Source organism: Crinia signifera, chromosome 5, assembly GCF_055691185.1.
Source record: "Crinia signifera chromosome 5, ASM5569118v1, whole genome shotgun sequence".
NCBI lineage: Eukaryota > Metazoa > Chordata > Amphibia > Anura > Myobatrachidae > Crinia > Crinia signifera.
The window spans coordinates 157,850,498-157,877,397 of record NC_139221.1 but is presented as its reverse complement, the minus strand read 5'-3'; the positions used below and the strand labels follow the sequence as shown (position 1 = coordinate 157,877,397).

Sequence of the window (26,900 nt, the reverse complement as noted above, 5' to 3'; positions counted from 1 at the left end):
CCCATCTGATCACGCACCTCCACCCCACTTCCCTTCTGACGTCAGCGACCCTTAGTCAGGCCCTGCATGCTTCTGCACATTGCACAGAATGCATACAAACGCTTTAAAAATGAAAGGGTGGGTTTTTCGTTTAGTTTTGTCATCTCCGCTTTCAACCTGTTTTGTGAAGAAATCCGAAATGTTGTGCAAAGAAACCAGAAAATAACTCGGGCAAATTAAACTAATCATATCAAAATACAGATGCTGTTTAAATGTAAAACTATAATCCTTTTACAATTGTAGAAAATGACAATATTTACACTAAGTATCTGTTACTCATTATGTGTCCACTAGATTCAGAAGAAGGGGTCCTTGTGCTTCTTCCAGAAGACTTGCAGCTGAAGCTGATAGAGCTGCTGTACTTCATTCCTTTTTTGTCATCTGATTTGCTTGTTTGTTTGAGCCAGTGCTGCGTTACTGAAAGGCTGTCCTCTAATCTTGTCTCCAAGCTCATTGGTTTATTTCACTCCAGGTGAGTTACCACTCCTTCATTTGTCTTCTGGAATAGATTGCATGTTGACACCATGAACTGCTACTATTGTGAGCGTAATTATCAAATATACCTACATAGATCAATTCATTACCAACAAAAGTCGGGTTGTCCAAGCCTCCACTTAATCTACATTTGTGGATTTAAAACTGCATTGCTATTATATGCAAAACAACGGGTTTTGTGCTTATTAGTTTTGCTGTTTTAATTTCTTTGTGCAAAATAATAGATACTTGGTGTCTTTGAAAGTTGCTTTTTTTATACATAAACCCCCACCCCTCTGGGTTTAACATTGATGTCACTACAGTTGTGATGAGCAACCTAATATACATCAGTGGCCACATGTGCATAATTTTTAAGTACTTTTGCACAATTATTACCTCGTTCTCCTCTAATGATCTAAACAAGAGTCACATCTCTTTTCCACGGATGAAGGAGAGAGAATATTTAGCACAGATTTTACCTTCTAGTAATCTTCTAACTGATGGGCTGCTGATATCGCTTGAGTCTCTTCCCCCTGGGTTGTACAGAGAAGATCATTATTAAAGTTGACTGAACTTTTTTTGATCCATAGCTCTTCACTATCTTGCTGAACAGGAGTTCAGATTGGTAGCACCACTCTGTCCCAGGAGGAGTGAGCTATGATGACATCATTGTGGTGGGGACACAGGGTATAATTAAGCCCCACCCTTTCAGAGGAGCAATTTGACTGCATTACAGAAAATCATTCCAATTCTTGTTCTTCATACACAAATAACAATTGTCTTTAAAATATTGTATTGTGTGCACATTTCCTTTTGAGTTTGAGCCTTTTCTGCATATCCGTAATGTGAACGGCAGTCATTCTAAACTCAATTCATTATATTAACATTAATAATAGTAACAGTTATTTATATGACGTGGAGTACCTAAGTTCAAGTATTTCTTCTCTGGGGCTGGCCATATCTATTGTACAAGCAAGAAAAATCCAAGTTGTGAAGAAAAAAAAATATTGTATTTTTCGGAGTACTAATTGATGCTATTAATATTAGACACTGAGGGGCAGATTTATTAAGCTTGGTGAAGTGATAAACTGTCTGGTTTTTATCACCGGCCAATCAGCTCCTACCTGTGAAGTTACAGGCTTGATTTGAAATATGACAGGTAGGAGCTGATTGGCCGGTGATAAAAACCAGACACTGTATCACTTCACCGAGCTTAATAAATCTAGCCCTATGACCCCTTGCCCATTTAAAATGAAGGCTGTCATTAAAATTCTAAAATGTCCGTTAAATGTGCGAAAATACAGTGAAAATTTTCCAGCAGACAAAAATATTGAATTAGAACAAATCACAATGTTTTGCTGTACTACCTACAATTCTTTATGTACTTAAAATGATCAAAACCATATTTTTGGGGGTTACTTATGGTCTCAAGTATCTTTACCAGGGTCTTCACTGGGATACACTTCGGCACATGCAATAGGACATATAGGGTTAAAGTGTATTCAATTATTAACTATTCACCAAAGTAATGGCTAGACTCAATTGTATGAAAAGATAGAATAACTAAGCTTACCACCTTTAGATCATAGCATTTTAGTTTTTTGGTTTAAATAATGCACTTTATTGCTATATGGAAATATTTCTTGATTAATATTTTACATGGCATACAGTAGTTTCCACTGGTGTCATGCTACCAGTAATATGAATTTGAATGGTATGGATTGACTTTTTAACATTATAATAATAATAATAATAATAGATTTAGTAGAATACCAGCATTTACATGTTTTGAACAAACATACCTAATTTATTACAGATCTTCCTTTGGAAATTGGTTGTGTCCAGCGACTGAAATGACTATGTATGATGTGGACTATTTTAGTTTTTTGTTCTCAACACTTATAGGTAAAGTATGTTTTAAACAAAAAATATCTATATGATTGTATTTTATTATCAATTTTTGTAGTATTTTAAATTGTTACTTCTGCAGTATTCTTGTCACGTGATTCCGGTAGTGTGATCTATGTGCAGTGTATTGGGAACCCGCAAGTATGAGCATACACAGCCTAGCAGGGAGCAACGTTGCTGCAAGGCGTCTATGTGCATATACATTGCAGAAACAACACAAATGAACACATCTATTGCATAACATATCACTTGCTGCATCTACAATGTCTTAGCAAACCTTGTTCTCTCTTGTTCTGGAGTGGTTGTTTTTTTTACGCATTTCTTTTTTAATTTTGCTTCATTGGGAAATAGATATTAAATAACGTTTCCTATAACTATGTATGATCGTTTTTGTATCATCAAATTAATACAAAAACTGATTAAAAATATGAAATCCTGTAAACTGATTTTTGGATTTTAGCAGTAGTTAGACATGCAAATGCTAACCTGTGGTTTATATAATCAGTCTGTTAGAATGCTAATTTGCACTGTTATATGTATATTTCAGGCTTCTCAGCAGAGAAGTTGGCATTGATGCAAAGTAATAAAATCAGTTCTCGAGTGAGCAGAACACGGGTTTCGCGTATCTGCCTGTACCTGACAGATCAGTCATATTTTGCACACCATTGGACAGTGACACAGGTAAAATTTCATTACTTTACGTTAAGTAGGGAATTAAAGGGGAAAAAAAACCTTTGAACCTTTAACATTTCACTGTTAACTAGTGCTGTCAAATTGCCCTCAATGTTATTAAATGCTAAGTTACATGCTTGAAAGCTGTACCAGTACAGACTGTATTTTTGAATATTTTGACCCCCATGTCTTTGCTGTGTAATCACAGATTGTAATGCGCTACTGTGAGTGCCGAGTAAAGTCCCTGCTTTGAGAACCAGTCTCATTTTTCCATTTATAACCGTGATGTGTTTGGCATGATGACGCTGTTAATTTTCCATTTTCTACTTCTTGGTAACACAGCTTAAAGTTTGATCAGATATTTTATCCATAAATTGACAATAGTTGTTTGGGCTATAGACTTTGGGCAGTATTCAATGAGAAAAATTTGCCGTGTTTTATGGCGAGTTTGTGCTATTTTCGCGTTGGAAGGAGCATTTTGCTCTCCAAAAGCGAACCACCCTATTCAATGTGATATTTTCGCCGTCTTTTTAAGTGATTTTCTCCGTGTAGCAATTCTCCATCTTTTCATGGAGAACTGGAATGTGAACTTTTAAACTAAAAGGTTTTTTTTTTTTTTTATTTTGGTGTCAAAAAATCTGGATTTTTTTTCTGTGAAGGGGCATGTTATTTTTATTCATGTGCACATGAATATATATTTAATTTAAAAAAAATTGTTTTTTTTTTTTTTACACAGAGCAGCCAGCAGGGGGCCGGAGCTCTCGAGCCGCTCATTAGATATTCATATTTTGGTACTCTTTACCTAGCACGGCGTGGGCATCGCGGCCATTGAATGCACTAAAAATCGGGTGCGACGCGATGCCCGCGATTTCCCATAGGGAACAATGTTAAATTTCTTAATTGACCCGATTTTACTGTTCAATGCCTCAATTGACAAGATTTTTCCATAGGAAACAATGTTAAATGGCCCACAGAGGCCAAATAGCCACCCTGAAGTGTGAAATGGCCCCCACAATTGGTAACGCCACCCCACGATCAACATCAACCCGAAGCGTGGCGAGCGCAGCGAGGGGCGGCGGTACGCGTCCTACGACCTTTTCATACCCCCACTATCCACGTCGGCGTGGAGTTGAGAATAGAATAGTGTGGCGAGCGTAGCGAGCCACCGAGCCCGAAGCGTGGCGAGGGGACGCGGATACCTTCACAGGTAAACGCGTCCCTTCGCGGGCTTCACAGGTATCCGCGTCCCCTCGCGGGGCTCGCTGCGCTCGCCACACTATTCTATTCTCAACTCCACGCCGACGTGGATAGTGGGGGTATGAAAAGGTCGTAGGACGCGTTCCGCCGCCCCTCGCGGGCACGCTTCGGGTTCACGTTTATCGTGGGGTGGCGTTAACAATTGTGGGGGCCATTTCACACTTCAGGGTGGGTATTTGGCCTCTGTGGGCCATTTAACATTGTTTCCTATGGAAAAATCGTGTCATTTGAGGCATTGAACAGTAAAATCGGGTCAATTGAGAAATTTAACATTGTTCCCTATGGGAAATCGCGGGCATCGCGTCGGTCGCGTCGCACCCGATTTTTTTTTAGTGCATTCAATGCCCGCGATGACCACGATGGGCGCCGTGCTAGGTAAAGAGTACCCATATATTCACTGCACCCGATCATTACATATGCACAATCGGGTGCAGTGAATACTGGGTCCCCCGCTGGCTATAGGGGGGGGGGGGCAGCTTGTGCTGCCTGGGTCCCGGGGAGCCCTCCTTCCCTCCACATATGTTCTGGGGCAGCCAGGGAGACTTTAATCTCCCTGACTGCCACCGGCTCCCTGCCGCGGACGCTCGTCCGCTGCAGGGGTTAAGACTCGCCACGAGGGGCGGCGAGTCTTAACCACATTGAATAGTGGGAGCAGGAGTGGCAGCGAGCCCTCCGGAACAGGGCGAGTGCATGGCGAGAGAAAAAAAATCTCTCGCCATGCACGGAGAATTTTTCTCATTGAATACTGCCCTTTGACTATATAGCAGGTTAGTGCAAATTTCACTGTGTTTTTCCACATCCGATCCCGATGCGCAGCTTTGGAATCGAAAATAGAAAAAGACTGTCTAGCACAATCTTTCTACTATCTTGCAATGAGGGCATGGACCTCCTTCCCTGCCAGCTGATGGCAGCACCCCACCAAATTGATATCTGTGGCCACCGGATCGCACTCTGAGTACACACCATATCTGATTTAAGCTAACTGCAGTTTATGGATCGGATGCGATGCAACATCGCAATGCAATGTCGCATCACATCCGATCGCATCTTATGGTGCCTAAAGTGCCCTCGGATGCCATATTAGATGCTGGAAGAATGCTGCCAGTGGAGGAGCGTAGCACTGTGGTTGGGGGTCAGCGGCATCAGCAGCGGGCCACTCAGTGTGTCACAGTTTTTTCAAATTCTGCCACTGCAGACCCCTACGCCAGCGCTCCTTCCCATTGCTACACCGACAGCCATTTGCAGCGCGCCTGCCCTTGCTACCCGCCGAAAATGCTCACTATGTCCGCCAATTGCATGGTTAAAAACCACATGCGATAGTTCATGCTATTTTTATATATATTATGTGCAGCACCTTCTACATGGTATTTGTGTATGTAAAAAAATTACTTTGCCCAAAGGAACTTACAGTATTTGTATTTTAACAGGCAGTATGCAACAGTCTTTCTTCGGTGAGATCACGGCGCCAGTGTTTTGATATTCTGCAAAGCGCGATCACCAAACATTTGGTAAGACTTTTTGAGGAAAAAATAAATATATAGTTTCGGGGATTATTCGCCACTTTGTCAAGGTGTGGGTGACAAAGGTGCGAATAATCCCCGAAACGTTGGATTGTTGCTGTAATTTGAATACACTTAAAAAAATCTTCCGACTGAGTGCCGCGCTGTCTGTTACTCTAACTCTGCTACTATTTGGTTCCAGAAGGCCACCCGGGTAGTTGCCCAAGAAGGAGAGTGCCAGGCCTACACCACAGACTATATATATATATATATCGCAATATTCCGACGGCACTCAGGAATCAACTGAACAAGAAGCACAGCCTCACACGGGTATTAGCCGACGTTTCAATAAGGTTTACTTATTTTCATCAGGGCATGCCCTGATGAAAATAAGTAAACCTTATTGAACCGTCGGCTAATACCCGTGTGAGGCTGTGCTTCTTGTTCAGTTGATTCCTGAGTGCCGCCGGAATATTGCGATATTGTGGGACTGCCTTGGTTCCTAAATGCGGATGGCAACAGGCTAAGTAAGCCTTGTATAGCGAGTGCCAGGACCCACCAACATATATATATATATATATACAGTTCTTTGTAAGGTAAACAAAGTAAGTCTGCACTCCACGGGTTAAGAATAAATTCTGTATTCAATAAGGAATATACATTACAAAGTGGTCCAGCGATGATGACGCTGGAGCACTTTGTAATGTATATTCATTATTGAATACAGAATTTATTCTTAACCCGCGGAGTGCCGACTTACTTTACTTTTGTTTACCTTACAAAGAACTGTTTCTTACAAAGAACTGTTTCTATCTGCTGTGCCAGTAAGGCACCCCGGGGAGTTGTCCTTACCAGGAGGACGGCCCAAAACGAACCGCCCCCTGGAGCAACAGTGTGTAGACAGAATCACCTGTGGCAGGCCAATCAGACCAACTCATGTGTCCCTTCCATCAATCCCCTTCAAACACCTACTCCTATAATCATCAGAATTCCAATCTGGGGTTAATCGCACAGTAATAGGAAAAATAAAACAAAATAGTAAACAGAATAACGAACAAACAATAAACATATACATTAGCAGCTATATATCGCTGGAATCCTAAATCTATAATACATCAAAGGTGAAAATTACACTCAAAATCGAATAGATAAATCCTATTTATAATAATACATTAATACCTGAATATTCATTTAAACCTCTAGGAGATACTGTGTTTAGTTTAGCTATCCATCAGGCTTCGCATTTCAACAATTGTAATCCCCATATTGCCTTGGTGAAGGAGGAATGTGGTCAATCATCCTATGGGCAGTATTCAATGAGGCTAAGTCGCCATGTTCTGCGGCGAATGTGTGCTATTTTCATGCTCTAAGGTGAATCTTTTTACTGAAAAAGTGAATCGCCTTATTCATTGTGCAATATTCACCGATGGCGAACAGTGAATGACTGACAATTCACCGTCTGATAGTCTCCGCAATTCGTTGTGGTTTTTCAATGGGTTTTTCAATGTGATTCGCCGTGAGTGTATTCAATGATCATATGGCGAATTGCTGTCTAAGTGATTTTTGCAGTGTCACTGTGTAGCAATCGCCATCTTTTTTCGGTGAACTGGAATGTGAACTTTTAAAATGTTTTTTTTTATTATTATTATTATTTAATTTGGTGTAAAAAAATCAGGAATTTTATTATGTGACGGTGCAAGCTATTTTTATTCATGTGCTTACAGCACATGAATATATATTTAATTAAAATATATATATATATATTTTTTACACATAACAGCCAGCAGGGGGCCTCGAGCCGCTCATTAGATATTCATATATTCGCTGCTCCCGATCATTACATATGCACGGTTGGGAGCAGTGCAAGCGGCTCCCTACCCGGTCCCCTGCTAGCTCTACTGGGGGGCTAGCTCTCCCAGGGGGGCAGCTTGTTGAAACTCAGGGTACTTATACAGCAAGAAATTGACAGAGTATTGTTAATAGAGCAGTATAAGGAGACAAAAGTATACAAGGATATTAAGTGCGGACATGAGCAAAAAAAAAAACACAGTCATTGCATGTTTGCTCCAGGTCAGTTCATGAATACCAAGATGTTTGGGTATAATTACCGACGGTGATGGTCAGATGTGAGGACCTCGTATAATGACGAAGAATATAGTGGTAGTTCCGGTATATTGCCCAGCATGTTGATCCAAATGACCTCAGAGAGTTCAGGCAGGATGGGTGGGTGGGAAGATCTGTGGAAGCACAAGTGTGGAGGAGACTGCTCCGGAAATGAAAGTTCACCGAGATGTTTGGTTGGAGCAAAGTCAAGGTGGGGCTCTTGATTAGAGCCATCTCCAAGCAGCAATATGGTGCGTGTGCAGGGCCTTCTCCGGGACCAGTGCGGTGGCAGAAAGGAGCTTCACTTTAGCAGGTAAAGCGCTGGAAAGACTTAGCGGGCTGACAGGAGGGGTCCCTGCAGGTTCCCCCACCTCCTCAGGCAGGTCAGATGCGCTCAGGATGGGATAGCAGGATATATAGGAGCAGAGAGCAGCAGGAGAAAGCTCCTTCTATATGTCCGCTGAAGCCACGCCCCATTATCCTTTATTTTTAGTTCACATGCATACAATGTAATGATTCATTGTGCATAACAATGGCATTACAAAACACTGCAGGATACAGCAGAATATAAATCAATATAAACATAATGCCTATACAGTCGTAATTAAAATAAAATCGTGCCAGGCTTATAGTTTTAGTGCTTCTGTTGGCAATGGAAGGGAAATTAAGAGGGTTCTGCTTGTGAGCATTACCCATATTTAGGGTCATGTACTGTATAGTAATAAAAGCCCGCCATACCACATGTCAAATACTTTATAATAATGTTTCAAATATTCTGTTGTAGAAGGATAGTAATAAATCCTTGGGAAAAGATACATTTGCTGATTACTGAAACACTTCTATGATCACAATATATAAGGAACCTGTAAAATAGCACACAATTTAAAAAAAAAAAAAAATTTGGTAGCTTTACATGTATTATGATGTAAGATCTGTTATACCCCTTTTACACCAAAATCCCTGTTCGGACCCTGGTCTTTGAACACAGGTGTTTCCAGGGTCAGACCCAGCTGGCTTCAAACCCATTTACACAGCACTGTGACCCAGTTCAAACCCTGGTCTGCTCCGTTTACATTGAACCTGGATCAGCCCTGCTTTTCACTATGGATGACATTAAAAATGGGAATTTTTAGGACTGATAAACTGCCCGCCAACCATAAAAATGAAGACATGACAAGTTAGTAATGAAAAAATGTGTTTTATTTTGTAAATATTTTTTTTTTAAAGTTTTATTCCGTGCTCAAGCACACATAGCGGTATAAAAGTGCAGTATCTCCCATGGGCTCCCCTCTGCAGGTGCAGACCTATCCCCCTGTGCTTCCCATCTGCAGCAGCAGACATCACCCCCTGTGTTCCCATTCTCCCCCCCTGCAGCAGCAGACATCTACCCCTGTGCTCACCCACCCTTAAGTGTTAGCGTGGCCAGCAGAGTGCCTGTATTGTAGAGCACCAGTGAACTGCCCAGAGCCTGTGTGGAGTTTGTGCGCTCTCTGCTGTGCTGGTGTCTTCTTCTGCTGATCTCCACTTCCGGGTTCTGCAGCACTGCTGCTTCTTCAATGTCCCAACCCGTGCTGGGGCCATTTACACTGCTCTCTGCCCAGGTTCTGCCTGTGTTCCACCCGGGTTAGGACCTTGGAAGTAAATGTAAAAGGACACAGGTTGACACCATTAAAAGGGGTATAACAGATAAGTGATGAAAGGTGAATATTTTTTACCTACTATTCTATTACTTTTTCAATATTAAAGACTTGTAAACCCCAGTTGACCCATACTATCGAATACTACCAAAGCTGATGAGCAAAGTGATATATTATTGGTTAGTTTGGCATAAGTCTTTCTACTGGTACTTGCTTGAATTTTGTCTTAATGATTTTTATTGTCCTCAACAGGGTGGCTTGGTGGTGATACCGGACAGTACCATTGGATCAATTTTGCATGCCATGAGTACCCTTCTTGACCAAAGCTGCACTCCATCTGAGAGTCTTAATGCATACTTGGCCTCCAGCTGTTACAGCATTTTTAATTTCTTGCTTACAATTGAGAAAGATGTTGAGCATGTACAGAAAAGGTAAAATCGTGCATACAGGCAAACCTAAGTATAAATTTCCAGTATCCCTTGCCAGTAGGACTAAAATAGTTTGTATTTCTACACCCATGCTGAATAAAGGAACAGATTAATACATTTGATTAAAGTGTAAAATCAACTGATCTTTGTGCTTGAACAGATTGTATTATATTGTAGTGTATTGCACATCATGACACAAATATCACAGTCTAGTAGGCAGAGGTGTATGGACTGTGGCTCCAGCAGCCAAAAAGAGTCACATGGCGCGTTGCAGTCTGTCTTCAGCACTTGCGACTTAACGTCTGTCACTCTCAGCTGTCTAATCTAAACACACAATCTTCCTGTCATGTGGAACTACCACGTGGGGGCATTATGGAAAATGCCACATTTACTTAATTGCCGGCCACCACAGGGATTTGCTTAGCGGTGGTTGTAAGCTAGCAATGTGTACGGTCAGAGCAGAGAGCGGAAGCTTTTGTGTGCAGCAGCGACATCAAAAGTGGCAGGCCAGCCCACGCGAGTGTTCCTCGGTTGCCCACTTTATGCTAAGTGACACCAAGGTATGTGACGCCCTAATAAGTAAATTTATAGAGATATGTATGTGTATATATGTGTTATGTTTTGGAAATTTAATACCTTTGTGTGATGAAGGTATTACCAAGGCTGCTGTGAATCTAGAGCACCAGATTGCAACTATTGTTACATATAGTTAAAACTCCAACATACTTCCCTAAGGTCGGGCGACTGGCCAAAACAAATGTTGGATTTTTTATTTTGCAAATAGATTTTTATTGGAGTGTTTTTTCAAATACAAAAATCGTGGCATATTTGTGATACAAACAGATCTGAGTAGGTAAACCAGGTAAATCTAGATCACACATTTAAAATACTTACATATAACATATAGTATCATTTAGTGTAGATCATGATTTCCAAAAATAGAATATAAATAATAATTCAACCACTGAGCAAATAAGCAGAGATTTAAGAATAGAAATAGCGAAAAGAAAGAAAAGTGCACAAAATGAGAGGATTATGAAGGGGGAAGAGAGTAGGAGTATTAGAAAAAGAAAGGAAAGGGTGGGTAGGAACTCCTCTCCCCGAACAATCCAGGGCTTGGTTGATCATGTAAAAGGGGCCAAATGTTGGAGTTTTAAGCAATAAATTGATGCTTTCTTCACAAGTCTTTTGAGTCCTGCTTCAAGTAACGCATATCTGTGTTGGACCGAAGCAAATAGAGGGGTTTTTTTCGGAGAGAGATAGAGATATATGTTGGCCACGCCACCAATTCGTTAAAGGAGAAGAGTGCCAAGCACCATGACACTTTGCTCCAAGCACCATGACACTTTGCGCCTTCCTGCTATAAGAAGTTTGGCAAACACACGCTATCTGTTTTATGCAGTGAGATGCAGTCAGTTGGTCAACACAGCGTGCAGCCTCTGTAACAAGACGCATCTGTATTTAACTTGTATAAAAAATAAAAATCCAATATATTATGCAAATGTTTTTATGTGTATCGTTATGCGTGTATTTTATTGGGTATCTGTGATACTAGATTGACACTACAAAGCAACCCAATAATTAGCATGTCCAATAGGTTTAAAAAGTTGACACAAGATATATATTCTATTCAACTTTTACCATCCACATGGACTATGATTGGTAATAGTAATCATGTCTAAAGCCTAGCGAGCCTGTGAGGGTATAGGGTTACACTAATTCATCTAAGAAATGGTGAAACATACAAAAGGAAACAAAACCTTTTCACCCTGTCAACCATCTATTGACTATCTTTACTGTAGATCTATTTGACCACGCCCATGTTATTGTAGTGTGGTCAGTAGTGCAGTGTATTTGGGTGCTCAAACACGTTAGTGGGAGTTGTATGTAGTTTGGATACATGTACCTCAATACATTTAGTGTCTGCTTTTTATATTGGAGTGTGTATGCCAGCTGTCTAGGCCAGTCGGAACTATATTTAATGATCTATGTCTCATCCTAACCACTGGTTGTGCTGGGAGGGGGCGGGCCTCTTGACACTCATACACTTTCACAACGCAAATGCCGGGTCGCACCCATGATTTCCACACTGGTCTGTCCCAGCAGTAGAAACCCAGATTTGGGAGGTGAAGCTCCCTTCAGCGACCCGGCAACAAACCTGGTCACTGATGTCACACAGGGGGGCGCGGCGGTGGCGTGTCATTGGGGAGGAGGCAGCGCTTAGAGCTGACTCTGCCTCATCCCTATACTGTAAGAGCGTCTCGGTCGCTCGACCCGGATTACCCATTTACACTGCCCAGCAGGTAAAACCCTTCCATGAACTTGGGTTGGAATGCCGGGTTGCTGGACCCAGGTTTTTCAAAATGGTGTTTTTACACCGCACAATGATTCAGGTTATTTGTACGGTAGGAAAAGGGTATTATATGGATGGATGGTCCTATTACATCACTATGAAAATGTGTATTTCAAAACAGAATTGCTCTAAGGATTCCTATCCAGGGCCTAAAGTATACACACTAAATTTATGTACAATGTAAACCCCCCCCCAAATATTTTTTTATTATTATTTTATCTGACTTTTTCTGTATATTTTTTCATGTAATTTACACGTGCTTTTCTGTTTTAGGGATATTCTGTGGGGCTCATGCATTTCCTTGCTTTCTATGCTGCCAAATGTTCTGAAGCTGATGCTGCAAAATCTTCAAGTCAGCAGGGCATGTCAGGAAGAGCTGCCAGTTATTGCACAGTTGCTTCGTCTACTGCTACAGAATACACAGCTAAGAAGTCACATGATGACCAATGCTTTCTTAGTACAGCAGACCCTTCAAGATGTCATGGTATGTTAAAATGAGTAAGAGATACAACTTACTGATCCCCACTTGGTCTATTTAGACATCCCTTCTCTCACCATTGGTGACTTTGAACTATCTAAATTTATGATCCAAATATTCTCTGCTGGTATTTATACCATACTCAATGGACCTCCTCTTCTTTTCACACCAGTGGCACATGCTAGACCTTGTCATTTTATGTCACTGTGACATCTCTAGTTTCACATTTACATTGCATTCTAACCATTATCTCCTCTACTCATAAATTTCTCCCTAGACTGTACTATCCCAGCAGTCACTCAATATCTAAGGATCTACACTCCATTGTTGCTACTCTAGACTGTCTTGCTACCTAGAATTTTTTTTCCCATGCAGCACATTGGCGTAGAAGAGACTACTGCTCATATTCGGACTTCCTCCTTCAATTAGTTGCTCTTCTTACATATCCATTCTTTCACTCTACAAATTATTTCATTTTAAACTCCTCCCATTTCTTCAACTCCTGCTTTTTTGCTTTAATTGCCCCCTCTACCTTCCTCCACTCCTTACATTATGGATTTTAATAATAACCTTAATTCTAAAGGTGCAACTCTCCTTAGGTCATTAACCCCTCTATCTTTTAATGCTGGGTAAATCAGAATTGGAAAAGGATCTAGGGGTCCAAATTGACAATAAACTGGGGTGTAGTGCTCAGTGTCATGTAGCAGCAAATAAGGCCAGCAGGATACTAGCCTGTATAAGGGACATAGAGGCTAGGGACACATATGTAATTCTGCCACTTTACAAGCCACTGGTTAAACATCTAGAATTTGGAGTGCAATTCTGGGCTCCGCACTACGAAATGGACATCATAGAACTGGAAAAAGTCCAGAGTAGAGCAACCAAGCTAATTAAAGGGTTGGAAAATGTAAACTATGAAGATAGCCTGGAGAAATTGGGATTATTTACGCTGGAAAAGAGACGTTTAAGGGGAGACATGCTTAACGTGTACAAATATATGGGCAGTACGGATGGTGTAGTGGTTAACATTACTGCTTCACAGCACTGAGGTCATGGGTTAGATTCCCACCATGGCTCTAACTGTGCGGAGTTTGTATATTCTCCCCGTACTTGCGTGGGTTTCCTCCCACAATCCAAAAATATACTGGTAGGCTAATTGGCTCCCAACAAATGAACCCTAGAATGTCTGTGTGTGCGTGTACATGTGGTAGGGAATATAGATTGTAAGCTCCACTGGGGCAGGGACTGATGTGAATGTTCAAATATCCTCTGTAAATCGCTGTGGGATATGTATGCGTTATATCAGAAACTGTTAATAAAAAATAAATAAATATATCAGGGGCCAATATAAGGAACTGTCAGGCATCCTTTTTGCTTTGAGGAAGTAGTCTACGGCACGTGGGCATGCATTTAGACTAGAGGAGAGATTTCCTACCCTTAGAAGAAAAAGCTTTTTCATGATTAGGTCAGGTAAATTATGGAACTCTCTACCTGGAGAGGTGGTGTCGACAGACACAACAAATACATTTAAAATAAAGGTTGGACAATCATTTATTGGTTAAAACATCCAAGGGTGCAAATGAAATCAAAATACACAATTCATCTATAGGGATATAACAAATAGACTATATAACCAAAGGTTTAACTTGATGGACGTTCGTCTTTTTTTCTGCCTAAACTACTATGTTAATATGCTACTTGCTTGATTTTCACATTCTAAACATGCTTTTCAACTTCAAGCTCTTGGAGTGTCTTCCCATGCATGTTCGATTTCTGTTCCTGCAACTCACTTTGCAACTTTAGTTTTAATTTCAAACGAAGGTCAGTGTTGACCTCCCTTTTTCTCCTTTAAAGCCTCCACCCGCTTAGGCTCCGTGAGGCTGCCATCTTTCTGTCCACTCCTCCATCAGATCCTTCAGTCTACTACACCATTTTATGCTGAGAATACACAAGTGTACTAATTAGAAATCTAAGACTCTTTCATCTCTACATGACTGTCCCAGCATTTTTTAAACTCAGTAGGACTTCCTTATTTTATGCTAAATATACATTTTTTTGCAACATCTCCAGGATCAGCTCTTTACTCACTATGGAGGCTATCAAATCTACCAGATCTATGTTTTCCCGGCCTATCTGAAGTTTGACAGGAACATGCAATTGGCCACGCATACATGAGTCTACAATGTACAATGTCATACGCGTGGTACGATATTTCTGATTGGGCGTGCAGTCCAGCCAACCAGAACATGTCGTCTGCGCCCCACAGGAGAATAATTGGTACACACTGAATGATCCAGCCAATATGATGTTCCGATTTGGCCAGAAACAACATATTGCAATGAGATGGTTTTAAGGTGTACCCACCCTAAGCCTTCATGAGCGCTTCCCTCTAGGGCTGGGCAACACCAGCCCTCCAGATGTTAATGAACTACACATCCCAGGATGCTTTGCATGCTGAAACTGATGCAAGGCATGCTGGGATGTGTAGTTCATCAACATCTGGAGGGCCGGTGTTGCCCAGCCCTGCTCTAGCCTGTGTTGTTCTTTACTCCAGTGCAGTTAGAATGTGATTTGGAATATATGTCCGCCTATAAAAGACACTGTGTGTGTGTGTGTGTATATATATATGTATACATATCTTATTACATTTGTTTCCTCTTAGAATCTCAAGAGCTGTGAAATTCAAGAACAGTGGCTTACAGATCTTCAATACTGCTTCAATGTTTATCTCTCTAAACAGATTCAAGAGTGATTTGCTGCTGTTTTAGACCTTTTTATGGAATGGATTGTATATAGTGACAAATTTAGAAAAACAAACAAGCTGTGACTTCAGAAACTGAATGTGTTTTTACTGCTGGACAACAAAATATTTTGCCTACCATCATTCTTGCACAGTGTTATTAGTGAATTGCTAGACCTTTTTCTAAAGTTTTTTTGGATGTCATTTTAATTTTCTTTTATTTTGCTGAGATCTATTTACATGTGTTATACACCTTTTCACCATAAGCTGCCAATTTTGTTATTGTTCTAAATGTTTTAACTATAGAAAAGAATAGCAACTGTTGCTCTTCTGAATAGTAGCAAAGATTAGCTTTAAGCTGTGTACACACAGTGCAATATATTACTCAGTGTCCCATTCTCATCAGCGACCAGAGATGGTTGCTGAAGAAAGGAGACTCCGCCGGGGGAGCCACAGGGGGAAATAGCTGGTCACAGGAGCATACTCCTGCGACAAGCGACCATTAGGGGCTGAACACGGGAGCGCGCACCCGGCGATTTTGTCGCCCTCAGCACTTATAAATCACTGGCCATATAGTCGCTCAGCGACCATTTTGCTAGCGATAAGTGCTTAATATCGGCCCGTGTGTACACAGCTTAACACTATATTCAGTGTTGATGAAGTAGCACAGAAAGATCTCTACAGCCAACATATGTCTGACTTAATGGAGAACTCCTGAATTTTGGCCAAAACCTTTGTCCGATTACGAGGAAAACAGGGCGGTCTCTCAGACTTTGTAATGCTCCTATCAAACCTGCAGTATCCAGTTGATAGATTGACAGAGAAAACTTAGACCGTAATCGGTCGTCTGCAAAATGGGATCAGCATGGGTGGGGGGAGGGGTTTTCTTCCAACTTTTTCATAATTTTCCATCCATGTGGACTAAGATTAGAAATTGTAACCTGTGCATCAGTAGTGGAGTGAGGTACATTACCTGACTTGTGTTTGCTCTGAATTGGCTAAGTATGGGAAAACCTACAAAATTACTTTAGAAATCTTTACCATTTTTATGTCAACTTCCTTTTCCATGTCGACTTTTTCAAGCGGTCAGCCATTTGGGGGCCAAAATTTGATTCATTTTATTTTTATTTTCTATTGAACCAAACTCAAACTTGCTACCCTGGTACTCTACCTCCTTGTTTCTACAGGGTGCTTAGAATTAAGTATATCTGGAGACTGGGGGCTTTCTTACATTGTGGCACGATTCTTTGTATTTAGTTCACATGTACAGTTGCAATATGTTGATATCTGAAGACTTTAGAATGAGTATCCATTTTGACCTCAGTTGTAATGTAAGAAGATACTGTAGTTAATTTGGTTTGTCATAATAGTACTGCAATTTTTTTTTTTTTTTAAGTTGCTTATTTAAAAGTAAACTACACCTTCCTAAACTAGTTTGTCTAATCCTTATTCCAAATTTAGACCTTTTTTTGTTGTCACAAATGTGTGTTTTTTTGTTTGTTTTTATTAAAAACTCAATTCATTGTAAATGCATACTACTTTTTTTTTTTTTTTTAAGGGTTTTGGCTGAAAAATGTTTTTGCTGTACAGTAAACTTGTCCCAAATGCTTAAATAAAATGTTTGATTTTCTTAATGTGTATAGTTTATTTAAAACCTAAATATTGCTATGCACAGTTAAAATGAAAGTAAATGGTTTCTTCCTATATTTTTGTACTTGGTATTTAGCTAAACTATTAATGTATAAAACTACTTTTGACTATTTGTGGTAATGCTGGTTAGACTGAAAAGCTCATCATTCAAGATGCCACTGGCTATCTCCCCATAGTCCTTACCACATCTTCCAAAGCCCCTGTATTTCATATGAGGTATGCTTTTGTAGCTTGTATTCCCATTGCTGTAGCAACCTAATTACCGGCTCTGGTCCCAAAGATGCACCAAGACTGGATTTGGGTTTTACGTATATGGTAAATGTTAGATTCATTAATGTAGATGTTTTTCAGACTATCAATTGTATTTACTTGTATATGGGATTCTTTGTCTGACATATGTCTCCATGGATTAAAAAAAAAAGACCTTAATTAAAATTATATATACATTTTAAAAATAAAAAGTAATACAATTGTAGAGAAATAGAAATGACTATAATGGAATACTGGCTGTTCTTTAATACTGTGCATCTATAACTTGTACTGTGTCTAGACTTTAAGCACTAGTTAGGTCCAGGTCAGGGGCACTTTAAGAGCGGAGGAGGCCTGTATGCAGTCTTCTCTATTCTGGCCCCCTCTTTTTCTGCGCAGAGCCCCATCTCGTAGCACAATACAGTCTGAGCTCTGGAGGGTTCAGACTCTATTGCACATGCCCAGACCGCTGAGAAAATGTTGCCACACCAATTTCCAGTGATTCCAGCAGCACTATGGCCCTCAATGCAGGATTCAGGAGGGATACGTATTTTTTTTTTTTTTTTTAAATGAGTGCAGTGTGGGGCCCCCTAGGACTCTGGGGACTGTGTGCACTGTGCACATTGCACCCATTATAGATACACCACTGGTTAAGGTGTATTTCTCATTCATGCTTTAAAAGAATCTGTATTTCCCCTTTATTGTCTTTAGCTTCTTAAGTGTTTACAGCAATCATTCAGTTCTTAAATAGTGCCCAAATGGAAAACTGTGCTTTAAGTCATGAGTATTAAATATCTAAAAAGGAAATTTCTTCTTCGTACTTCATGGCAGCCTTAACAAATGGGTTCATCCCTCTCATCCTCCTATTTAGACAGGTAGTTGTTTGCCCAGGATCTAGCTCCTCCCCTTCCTCTCCCTATATAGTCCAGCCTCTTCCCTGTAGCACTAGTCTTTTTCCTGTCTCTATCTATTTACAGGTAGTGTAGTGTGAGTGTGTTATTTTTTATCCCAGTAGGCTGGTTATGCTGCTGGGCCTGGGTAGCGTAGGTTGGCGTTGTCCTGGTGAAGTCCTGGCCGGCGGCGTTGACATGGCTGCTTCTCTGTACTCAGTGGGGCCGATGGAGGTGTCCTGGCAAGTAACAAGCATGGCGCAATACTGTGGCGGCTGCCAGTATAACTGGCTCAGGCTGCTGTGTAAGGAAAGCCGGAGCGTGCGGTCTCCTTTCCGGCTGCATCGCAGCGGAGTACCGGGTTGCATGTCAGGCGTGCCTGTGATGTCTTCCGGCGGGCGTACAGGAGCGCGCGGCATGCGTTCCACCTCTAGAGGTGGGCGGTCCGCATGCGCTCCAACACCCGCAAGTTCGGGTATTTAGCGCCTGCCCGGTGTAATAGGCGTTGCAGGAGCATACCAGAAGTGGCTGCAGTAAGCCTTCTGATAACTGCGCTATAATGGAGGAGGAGACGGCCCTGAAAGGCTCTGATAAGACCAGTATACTGCTGCCCAGGGAAGTCCTCTGTGAGGACTGGTGATTACATTACATTATCCTTTTAGTTTAGTTAGGGGTTTTCTTTTGTCTTTTTAGTGTGCCTGCTACACCTAAAAAGAAGATCTGTAAAAAGAAGCATACAGCCAAGAGTTGCCCTATGTGTGATAAACCGTTTATGGGGGAAGAAACTATGTGTCAGGAGTGTATCAAAAGGAAGTCATCAGGCCCCAGTGTGTCTTCACAGCTTGCTGATATGATGTCTTGGATGAAAAATAACTGTAACCAAGGCAGAGTTTCATGTTAGTAAAAGATCCCGGTCTCAGACCAGCCTAGACGATGATGTTATAGCTGATTCTGGTGACGTTGTGTCTGATAAAAATGATTCCACTGCAGAATCAGGAGAATTAGTGGAGGGTGATCGTTTATTCAATCTAGAATTGGTTGAAATAGTATTTAAGGATTTATACAAAACTCTAAATTATAAACAGCCTGTGAAGTCAGATTATGATTCCCTTTTTGAAGACAGATAAAAAAAAAAAAGGAAGATGTTTTCCTATCCAGAAGGTGGTGAAGGATATTCTTTCCAAAGAATGGAACAATGTTGATAAGAGGGTTGGATCATTTATAAGAATTGATCGCATGTACCCTATAGATGAAGAGTTTTTGAAATAGTGTGGTATCCCTAAAGTGGATGCAGCTGTGGCAGAGGTTACCACACGGACAACTATACCCCTAGAGGATGGGGCTACGTTGAAGGATGCCATGGAGAAAAAAATGGAGACGGCCCTGAAGAGATTACATATCTCTAACTCAGTGTCCATGAAGTCAGGAGTGGCTATAGCATCTTTGGCTAGGGCCCTGCGTATCTGGTGTGCATCAATACAGGAGGATTTACAGGATAAAACCTCACGTGATCAAATGAGTAAAAATTTGGCACAAGTGCAGTTGGCAGTTGATTACATTTGTGAAGTCTCACTAGATGTCTTAGATTTCTCGGCCAAATCAGTGACTTCAGGAGTGGTCGCTAGGAGAGCGTTATGGTTGAGATCATGGGCTGCAGACTCCCATTCTAAAAATAAATTGGCTACTCCCATTTGAAGGTGCTTTCCTTTTTGGTAGCAAATTGTATCCGGTGATCCAGTGGATGTCTGGGGCCAAGTCAGTGAGGCTGCCGCAGGACAAAAGAGGGAGATTTCCTGGTTATTCCTCCAGGCAAGCATTCCGGCAGGCCAGAGCATATAGACCAGGCCTTTTTCGTGAGAGGTATGCATCGGGGACAACAAGAGCCTTTTTTCACCAGTCCCTCAAGGACAGAAGCAGTGACGCTATGCCTCCCGTGGAATCTGCCTAGGTGGCAGGAAGGCTACTGAAGTTCGCGAACATATGGAAACAAACCATTTGAGACGAGTGGGTAATACAAGTAGTCCATAAAGGGGTACCATCTCGAGGTTTTTTTTTTTTTTTCAAGGCCCAGACTGGCAAAAGTTTTGATTTCAAGACTTCCACCTCCAGGTGTAGAGAGAGAAGCTTTAAATTTAAGTTTAAAAAACCTTATCGACTCCGGTGCAGTCGAGTTAGTCACAGATGCAGAGAAGGAATCAGGAGTATATTCCCGCCTTTTCATCGTAAGCAAGGTCACTGGAGGTTACAGGACCATTTTAGATTTAAGAGGTCTAAACGACCGAAATAAAGAAAAGAAAATTCCACATGGAGACAACAAAATCTATTTTGATGGGTCTAAGAAGAAACGATTATTTGGTGTCAATAGACCTCAAAGATGACTATTCATATTCCCATCGCAGTTACCGACAGGAAATACCCGAGGTTTTGCATAGGAGAAGGACATTATCAGTTTACCGGTCTTCCTTTTGGCCTTTCCTCTTCACCTCAAGTTTTTACAAAAGTGCTGGTGGTACTCATCGAAAGTTTCAGAAAACAGAAGGTGATGATTTGGGCATATCTAGATGATCTGCTAAATTCGGCTGAGTCAGAAGACGAAGCTATTGTGGCAAGAGACTGTTATTCAATTTTTGCAGGATCACAGCTGGCTAGTGAACTGGGAAAAAAGTCAATTGGTTCCCACAAAGAAAATCCAGTTTTTAGGAATAATTATAGATACATCTGCATTTCAAATTTCTCTATTCAGAAAGAGATGCGAAAAAATCCATCAGTTGATTACCCTGATTCTCTGCAGCAACAAAGTCTCATTTAAGATCGCCAATGAGCTTACTAGTTATGATGGCCTCCACAGTAGATACTATACCTTGGTCGAAATGGAGGATGAGACCTCTTCAGTGGTTTCTACTGAAATACTCAAGACACCAAGTCTCCTTGGAATGGCAAATAAGGATACCAGAAGCAGTAAAGCGTTCCCTAAGATGGTGGGAAGATCGCCTCTTGGCCAGAACATCTTCACTGTTGAGCCCGCAGTACCAAGTGATCACGACAGACGCGCGCTCGCCACAGGTTGGGGAGCGTATGGTCTAGGGAAAACCTGTCAGGGGGTTTGGTCCCCTCTAGAGGCCGAACTATCATCCAACCACAGGGAATTGAAGGCATTAAGTCTGGCAGTAAAGTTCTTCCGCAACGACATGAGGATCTCATGTCCGCATCTTCTCAGACAATGCAGCCATGGTGTTTTACATCAATCGGCAGGGAGGCCAAACCTTGTTGGAACTTCTTATAAGTTGGGCCGAAGACAATCTTCAGTCAATATCTGCCTTGCGTGTACCCGGAGAAGAAAATTATTTAGCAGACTTCCTAAGCCGGGAGATTGTGAATCCGGGAGAATCGGAATTGGAGGACTCAGTATTCCAACAGATCATACATCATATCGGTTGACCAGAAATATATCTGATAGCATCTGCAGAAAAAAAAAAGCTGCCAAAGTTCTTCTCCAGGTATACGGCTCAGGGGGTCTTGCGGGATGGATTCCCTGTCTCAAAAATGGCAATTCTCCCTAGCATATGTATTCCCACCGTTTTCCCCAATCCACAGAGTGCTATGGAAGATAAGAACGGAACAGAGAAAAATTATTATAGTGCTCCCATACTGGCCCAGGAGAGCCTGGTTCCCAATGCTAGAAAGCATGGCTATGGCAGAATCATTGTTCCTACCTCTGTCGGACAATCTTCTGAGTCAAGGCCCTATAACTTGTCAGGACCTACAAAATTTACATTTGACGGCCTGGAAATTAAAAGGCAACAATTAAAAGGAAAGAATCTTTCTTCTGAGGTAGTTGATATCCTTATCCAAGCTCCTTATCCAAGCTCGTGAGAACATTTCATTATTGATTTATTATAGGATATGGAGGAAATTTGCTTTATGGTCTGAGGGCAAGTTCAGATTCCCTCACACCGATATATCTCATGTACTGCAGTTTCTTTGTGACTGATTTAACAAAGGATTAGCAGTGGCTACAATGAAAGTACAGATTTCAGCACTAAGTGTTTTGTTGGACAAAAAAATTGGCAGAGCATGATCTGATTAAAAGATTTTTTTCAAGCTGTCTAGAGAAATTAGCCTAGGGTTAGGCCTTTAGTGCCCCAATGGGACCTTAATTTATTTTTAAATGGTCCATTAGATGCACCCTTTGAACCACTGGATAAATCACACTTGAAGTTTTTGACTTGGAATGTAGCCTTTTTAGTAGCAATCACGTCTGCCAGGAGAGTTGGCGAGTTGCAAGCTCTTTGCATGAAGGATCCGTACCTAAAGACTTTCCTAGATAAGATCGTCCTTAGAACCAAACCAACCTTTCTACCCAAGGTGGTATCATCCTTCCATATGAGCCAGGAGATTGTACTACCATGCTTCTTTCCTGATCCCTCAAGTAAGAAGAAACATAAACTGCATACATTAGATGTGGTCAGAGCAGTCAAAATCTATATGAACAGGACTGATACTTTTAGGAAAAATGAGTCCCTGTTTGTTGTCCCGATGGGAGCAAGGAAGGGTTCTTCACTATTAAAACAAACCATCTCAAGATGGCTTAAAGAAGTAATTTCCTTTACCTACAAAAAAGTTTGACGCGTGGTACCTAAAGGTATAAAGGCACATTCGACCAGGGCGATAGCAGCTTCCTGGTCGAAAGAGGCAGAACTTTCAGCTAAAGAAATTTGCCAAGCAGCAACGTGGTCATCTATTCACACCTTCTCCAAACATTATTCTCTAGATGTATCTGAGAGTCAGTTTGGAAGTGAAGTGTTACATCAAGCCTTGGCTTAAAAGGTATTATATGCCCTCCCTAATGCTTTGGTACATCCCATTGTTAAGTCTGCCATGAAGTATGAAGAAGAAAGTTATGGATTATACTCACGATAATTCCTGTTCTTCGGAATACTTCATGGCAGCCCATATTTTTAGCCCTCCCTGTGTGTGTGTGTGTGTGTGTGTGTTTATTTTCCTAGGACCTTGGGCAGAGACATTCAAAGACTAGTGCTACAGGGAAGAGGCTGGACTATATTGGGAGAGGAAGAGGAGGAGCTAGATCCTGGGGGAAAAAAATCTACCTGTCTAAATAGGAGGATGAGAGGGATGAACCCATTGTTAAGGCTGCCATGAAGTACTCCGAAGAAAAGGAATTATCGTGAGTATAATCCGTAACGATCACCTAGCTGCCATTGTGAACTCATTTCTAAAACCGGTGTATTCAGCTAGGCTATTCATGCCCAACAACACGGGATGACACTGCACTGCTAGTGAATATAAAAGCATGTTTAAAAAACAATTGACTTAATTCCTGGGAGACAATATTATCAACTTACAAATATAGTGCCACCACACTTTGTGCAATTAAATATAAATGTTTTTGAGGTTTAAGTTCATGTGTACTAGAAGTTGTATAAAAAAATGCTCTTCACATACTGTCTTTAGAGCAGGGATGTGGGATCTTTGGCCCTCCAACTGTTGTTGAACTACACATCTCAGCATGCCCTGCTACAGTTTTGCTATTTGGCTGTGCTAAAATCCCTGCTTTAAATCTTGTATCTTCAGGTTAACTGAGATCCTTGAACTGCATTAAGAGTGAATAGTCCTTGCACAGAGGAGTGCCTGCAATGGATACTTTCCCAAGGGGGATCCTGGCTTTTCATCAAAATGCATTAGGTCACCCACTATTGGTAGACTTGGACATTATTTATTTGTCTTATATAGCGCAGCAGATTTCGTTGCGCTTTAAAATAGTAAACCGTGATCAAACAAACTGGGTAACAACAGACAGACTTAGAGGTAGGAGGGCCCTGCTGCAAGCTTACATTATATAAGGACAATAGGTCGACACATGCAAAAGATTGGTACTGTGATGGATGATATGAGTTTGTGCCAAGTGTAGTGGTATACTAATTTGGGGGGCGGGGGGCATGTGAAAAATACATGTGCACCTTTTGTGTGCTTGTGTTTAACATTTTTCCAATGTCGACCTTTTGGTTTGGTTTAAGACACTATTGACCTAATTACTGTTGTTTTATTGGATCCATACCACTGCTTTTTGTAGCAGGAATCTTGCTGAAACTATTGCAGAGCCACGGTTTTTAGCTGGCTGCATTGAGTAATGGTTAGCTGTGGGTGGGTGAGCATCCTGTAGCTCATGGCTGCAGGGTAGGTGGACCTTATTGTACAACACCGTAGGAGGTAACCATGATGGGGTAAGGAGCAGGCGGTAGGTGGACCTTATTGTACAACACCGTAGGAGGTAACCATGATGGGGTAAGGAGCAGGAAGGAGGCAGAGCTTCTTCACAGAAGCCTGGGCGCAGGCAACTCTAGATGCAATATCTCTCCAGTTTTCTGGAGCAACTTCCCTGTTACACTCCTACATAGGCTTGAGCACAGGCTGCAGATTGGGAGACCAGAGCTGCTCTTCAGAAATATAATGCTACCAGGTTCCTGCTCCGGACCTGCATCCCAGGTATCCTACTACAAGGACAGTGAGTGCACGGGTAGTGAGTTGGTTGATAATAGGTTCCTTTATTGTGATGAGGGGTTTGTTGGCTCTTTTACTGGTGTGTGTGTGTGTGTTAGTCTGTGGAACAATGACTTATAGAAAGACGTATTGGAATAAGATAAAACCCACATGCAGCTAAACTCAGTACAAAACCAAGTAATACATCCAAATTACTTAAGCAGATACAATGGATAAAATAGAATATTGCATACAGAAAGCACTCATGGAATAACCATGTGATAATGAAACAGGACAAGAGCTGTAAATCCCATGCAGGTGTTAAATATAATAGGAGTTCTATCACCAAATCCAAGTTCTGTAATTGGGGAAGAAGATGCGATAATGTCCTAAACAATCCTGTTAATCGGTCACATCTGTAGGAAACAATCTCCCATTTCACTCAATGGAGGGAGATGTAGAAGAAACTAGAATAGTGCAGGTAGTCTTCACAACATAAAATATGTAATAAGCAATTGCACTTACAATATATTGACAAGATAAAAAGTTCTGGCTTTTCATTGTAACACAGCATGACGGAGTGAGATTTTGGTCGGGTTTGTATTTCAAACTGATGTCTATATTGCAGTGTAAAAATAAAGCACTAGAGCCACTATTATTGAGAAATTGCCACTTAAGCAACCACTAAAAGGAGTATAATACATCTATCTGAGAGGAGCATTGAGAAATGAAATATCACCTTTCATATCTATTTGAACGAATGGCATTCAAAATTAATGATGCCTTACCAGCATGTGATGTGTCTAATAAAATACACCACAATGAATATACTCCATTCTGTGAGAAACCACCTATCATAAGTGTTAAAGTATTGTGACTGTTTTTTGTATTAAATACCTTAAATAACAGAGAACACTACTCTAGTAGTATATCTACTCTAGTATATCTGAACAATTGTCAGTTTAATGATATGTATACTATAGTATATTCAGGGCTTAAAGTGGCCATTCAGAGGTGGGGGAACTCATTTCTCTATGCCACCTAATTACACCCCCTCCCCTCCCCCCATTAGACAGATACAGGGCCAGTGGTAGGTTTTTTGGAATCCCCTTGCAAGGGAGAATACTTTTCTGTGAGAATTACTGTGCAGGGCCAATGTGGAGGTAAAAATGTTCCACCTCACCGTTAGAGGTGGTGGAACTCAGTTCCACCCCGTTCCCCCTCATTTTAACCCCTGAGTATATTAAGGTACAAATCACAGTACTGTAATATATGCAAAATCTGATATACAAAAAAATATAATCAAATTCAGTCTAATCACTAAGGACCTAACACCATTATCATACTTAAATCTACATATCAAACTAATAATCCCTAAGGGAAACGCTCTATAAATAATAAATAACACAGGGGTCGATTTTAAATCTTTATTATAGATATATCTCTATTTCTTTGTGATTTTATTATATATTTTGCTTAAGTTAACCCTAATAGCCACTTTCTGTGCAACAAAAAGAATAGGATAATTCGCCCTTAATCCATTGTATTATAACTGTGACGACCCCAGGCTCATAATGTGCATTACTTTTGCCTCATGTATTTTCCGCCTTGAGAAAGGCAGCGTTTAGAGCTTTGCACGGGTCCTGGGGCCACACACGATTCTGCGATCACACAGAAAGCACGCAATAGCAAGGTCCAACGGAACCTTTATTACATAGAGACTAAATAAACATGTAAACCGTAACCACACTATGTACATATATATACAGGTAGCATTAACATTAAACACAGTTATGAATCGACCAATATGACTAGAACCACACAAAGCAAGAACCCCTGCCCCAATACCGGGAATATGCACCTCAGGGAATACTTGCGTCTGCTGGATGTTGGTTGCTGGGAGGGCGATGATGGTGTCCTGCTGATCTTGGCCTGCGCCAATCACTACTCCTGGGAGTAGGGCACCCTGCAAAAGTCACCCAGCTCCTGCTGGCACACTTAAGCCAGGCACCTGTGATGCTCTGG

At 41.2% G+C, this 26,900-nt stretch overlaps 1 protein-coding gene across 1 annotated transcript in view; it reads left to right on the top strand.

Moving 5' to 3' along the window:
* The window catches only part of TEX10 (testis expressed 10), a 34,386-nt gene extending 16,774 nt beyond the window's left edge, over nucleotides 1–17,612 (top strand). Inside the window, exons 8-14 of the mRNA XM_083188172.1 lie at nucleotides 334–511; nucleotides 2,330–2,418; nucleotides 2,969–3,102; nucleotides 5,778–5,858; nucleotides 9,842–10,020; nucleotides 12,644–12,854; nucleotides 15,511–17,612. Of these exons, the coding sequence (XP_083044298.1) occupies nucleotides 334–511; nucleotides 2,330–2,418; nucleotides 2,969–3,102; nucleotides 5,778–5,858; nucleotides 9,842–10,020; nucleotides 12,644–12,854; nucleotides 15,511–15,600 (962 nt within the window). The 3' untranslated portion in view covers nucleotides 15,601–17,612. The remainder of the gene's footprint in view (nucleotides 1–333; nucleotides 512–2,329; nucleotides 2,419–2,968; nucleotides 3,103–5,777; nucleotides 5,859–9,841; nucleotides 10,021–12,643; nucleotides 12,855–15,510) is intronic.
* The last annotated feature ends 9,288 nt before the right edge of the window (nucleotides 17,613–26,900 follow it).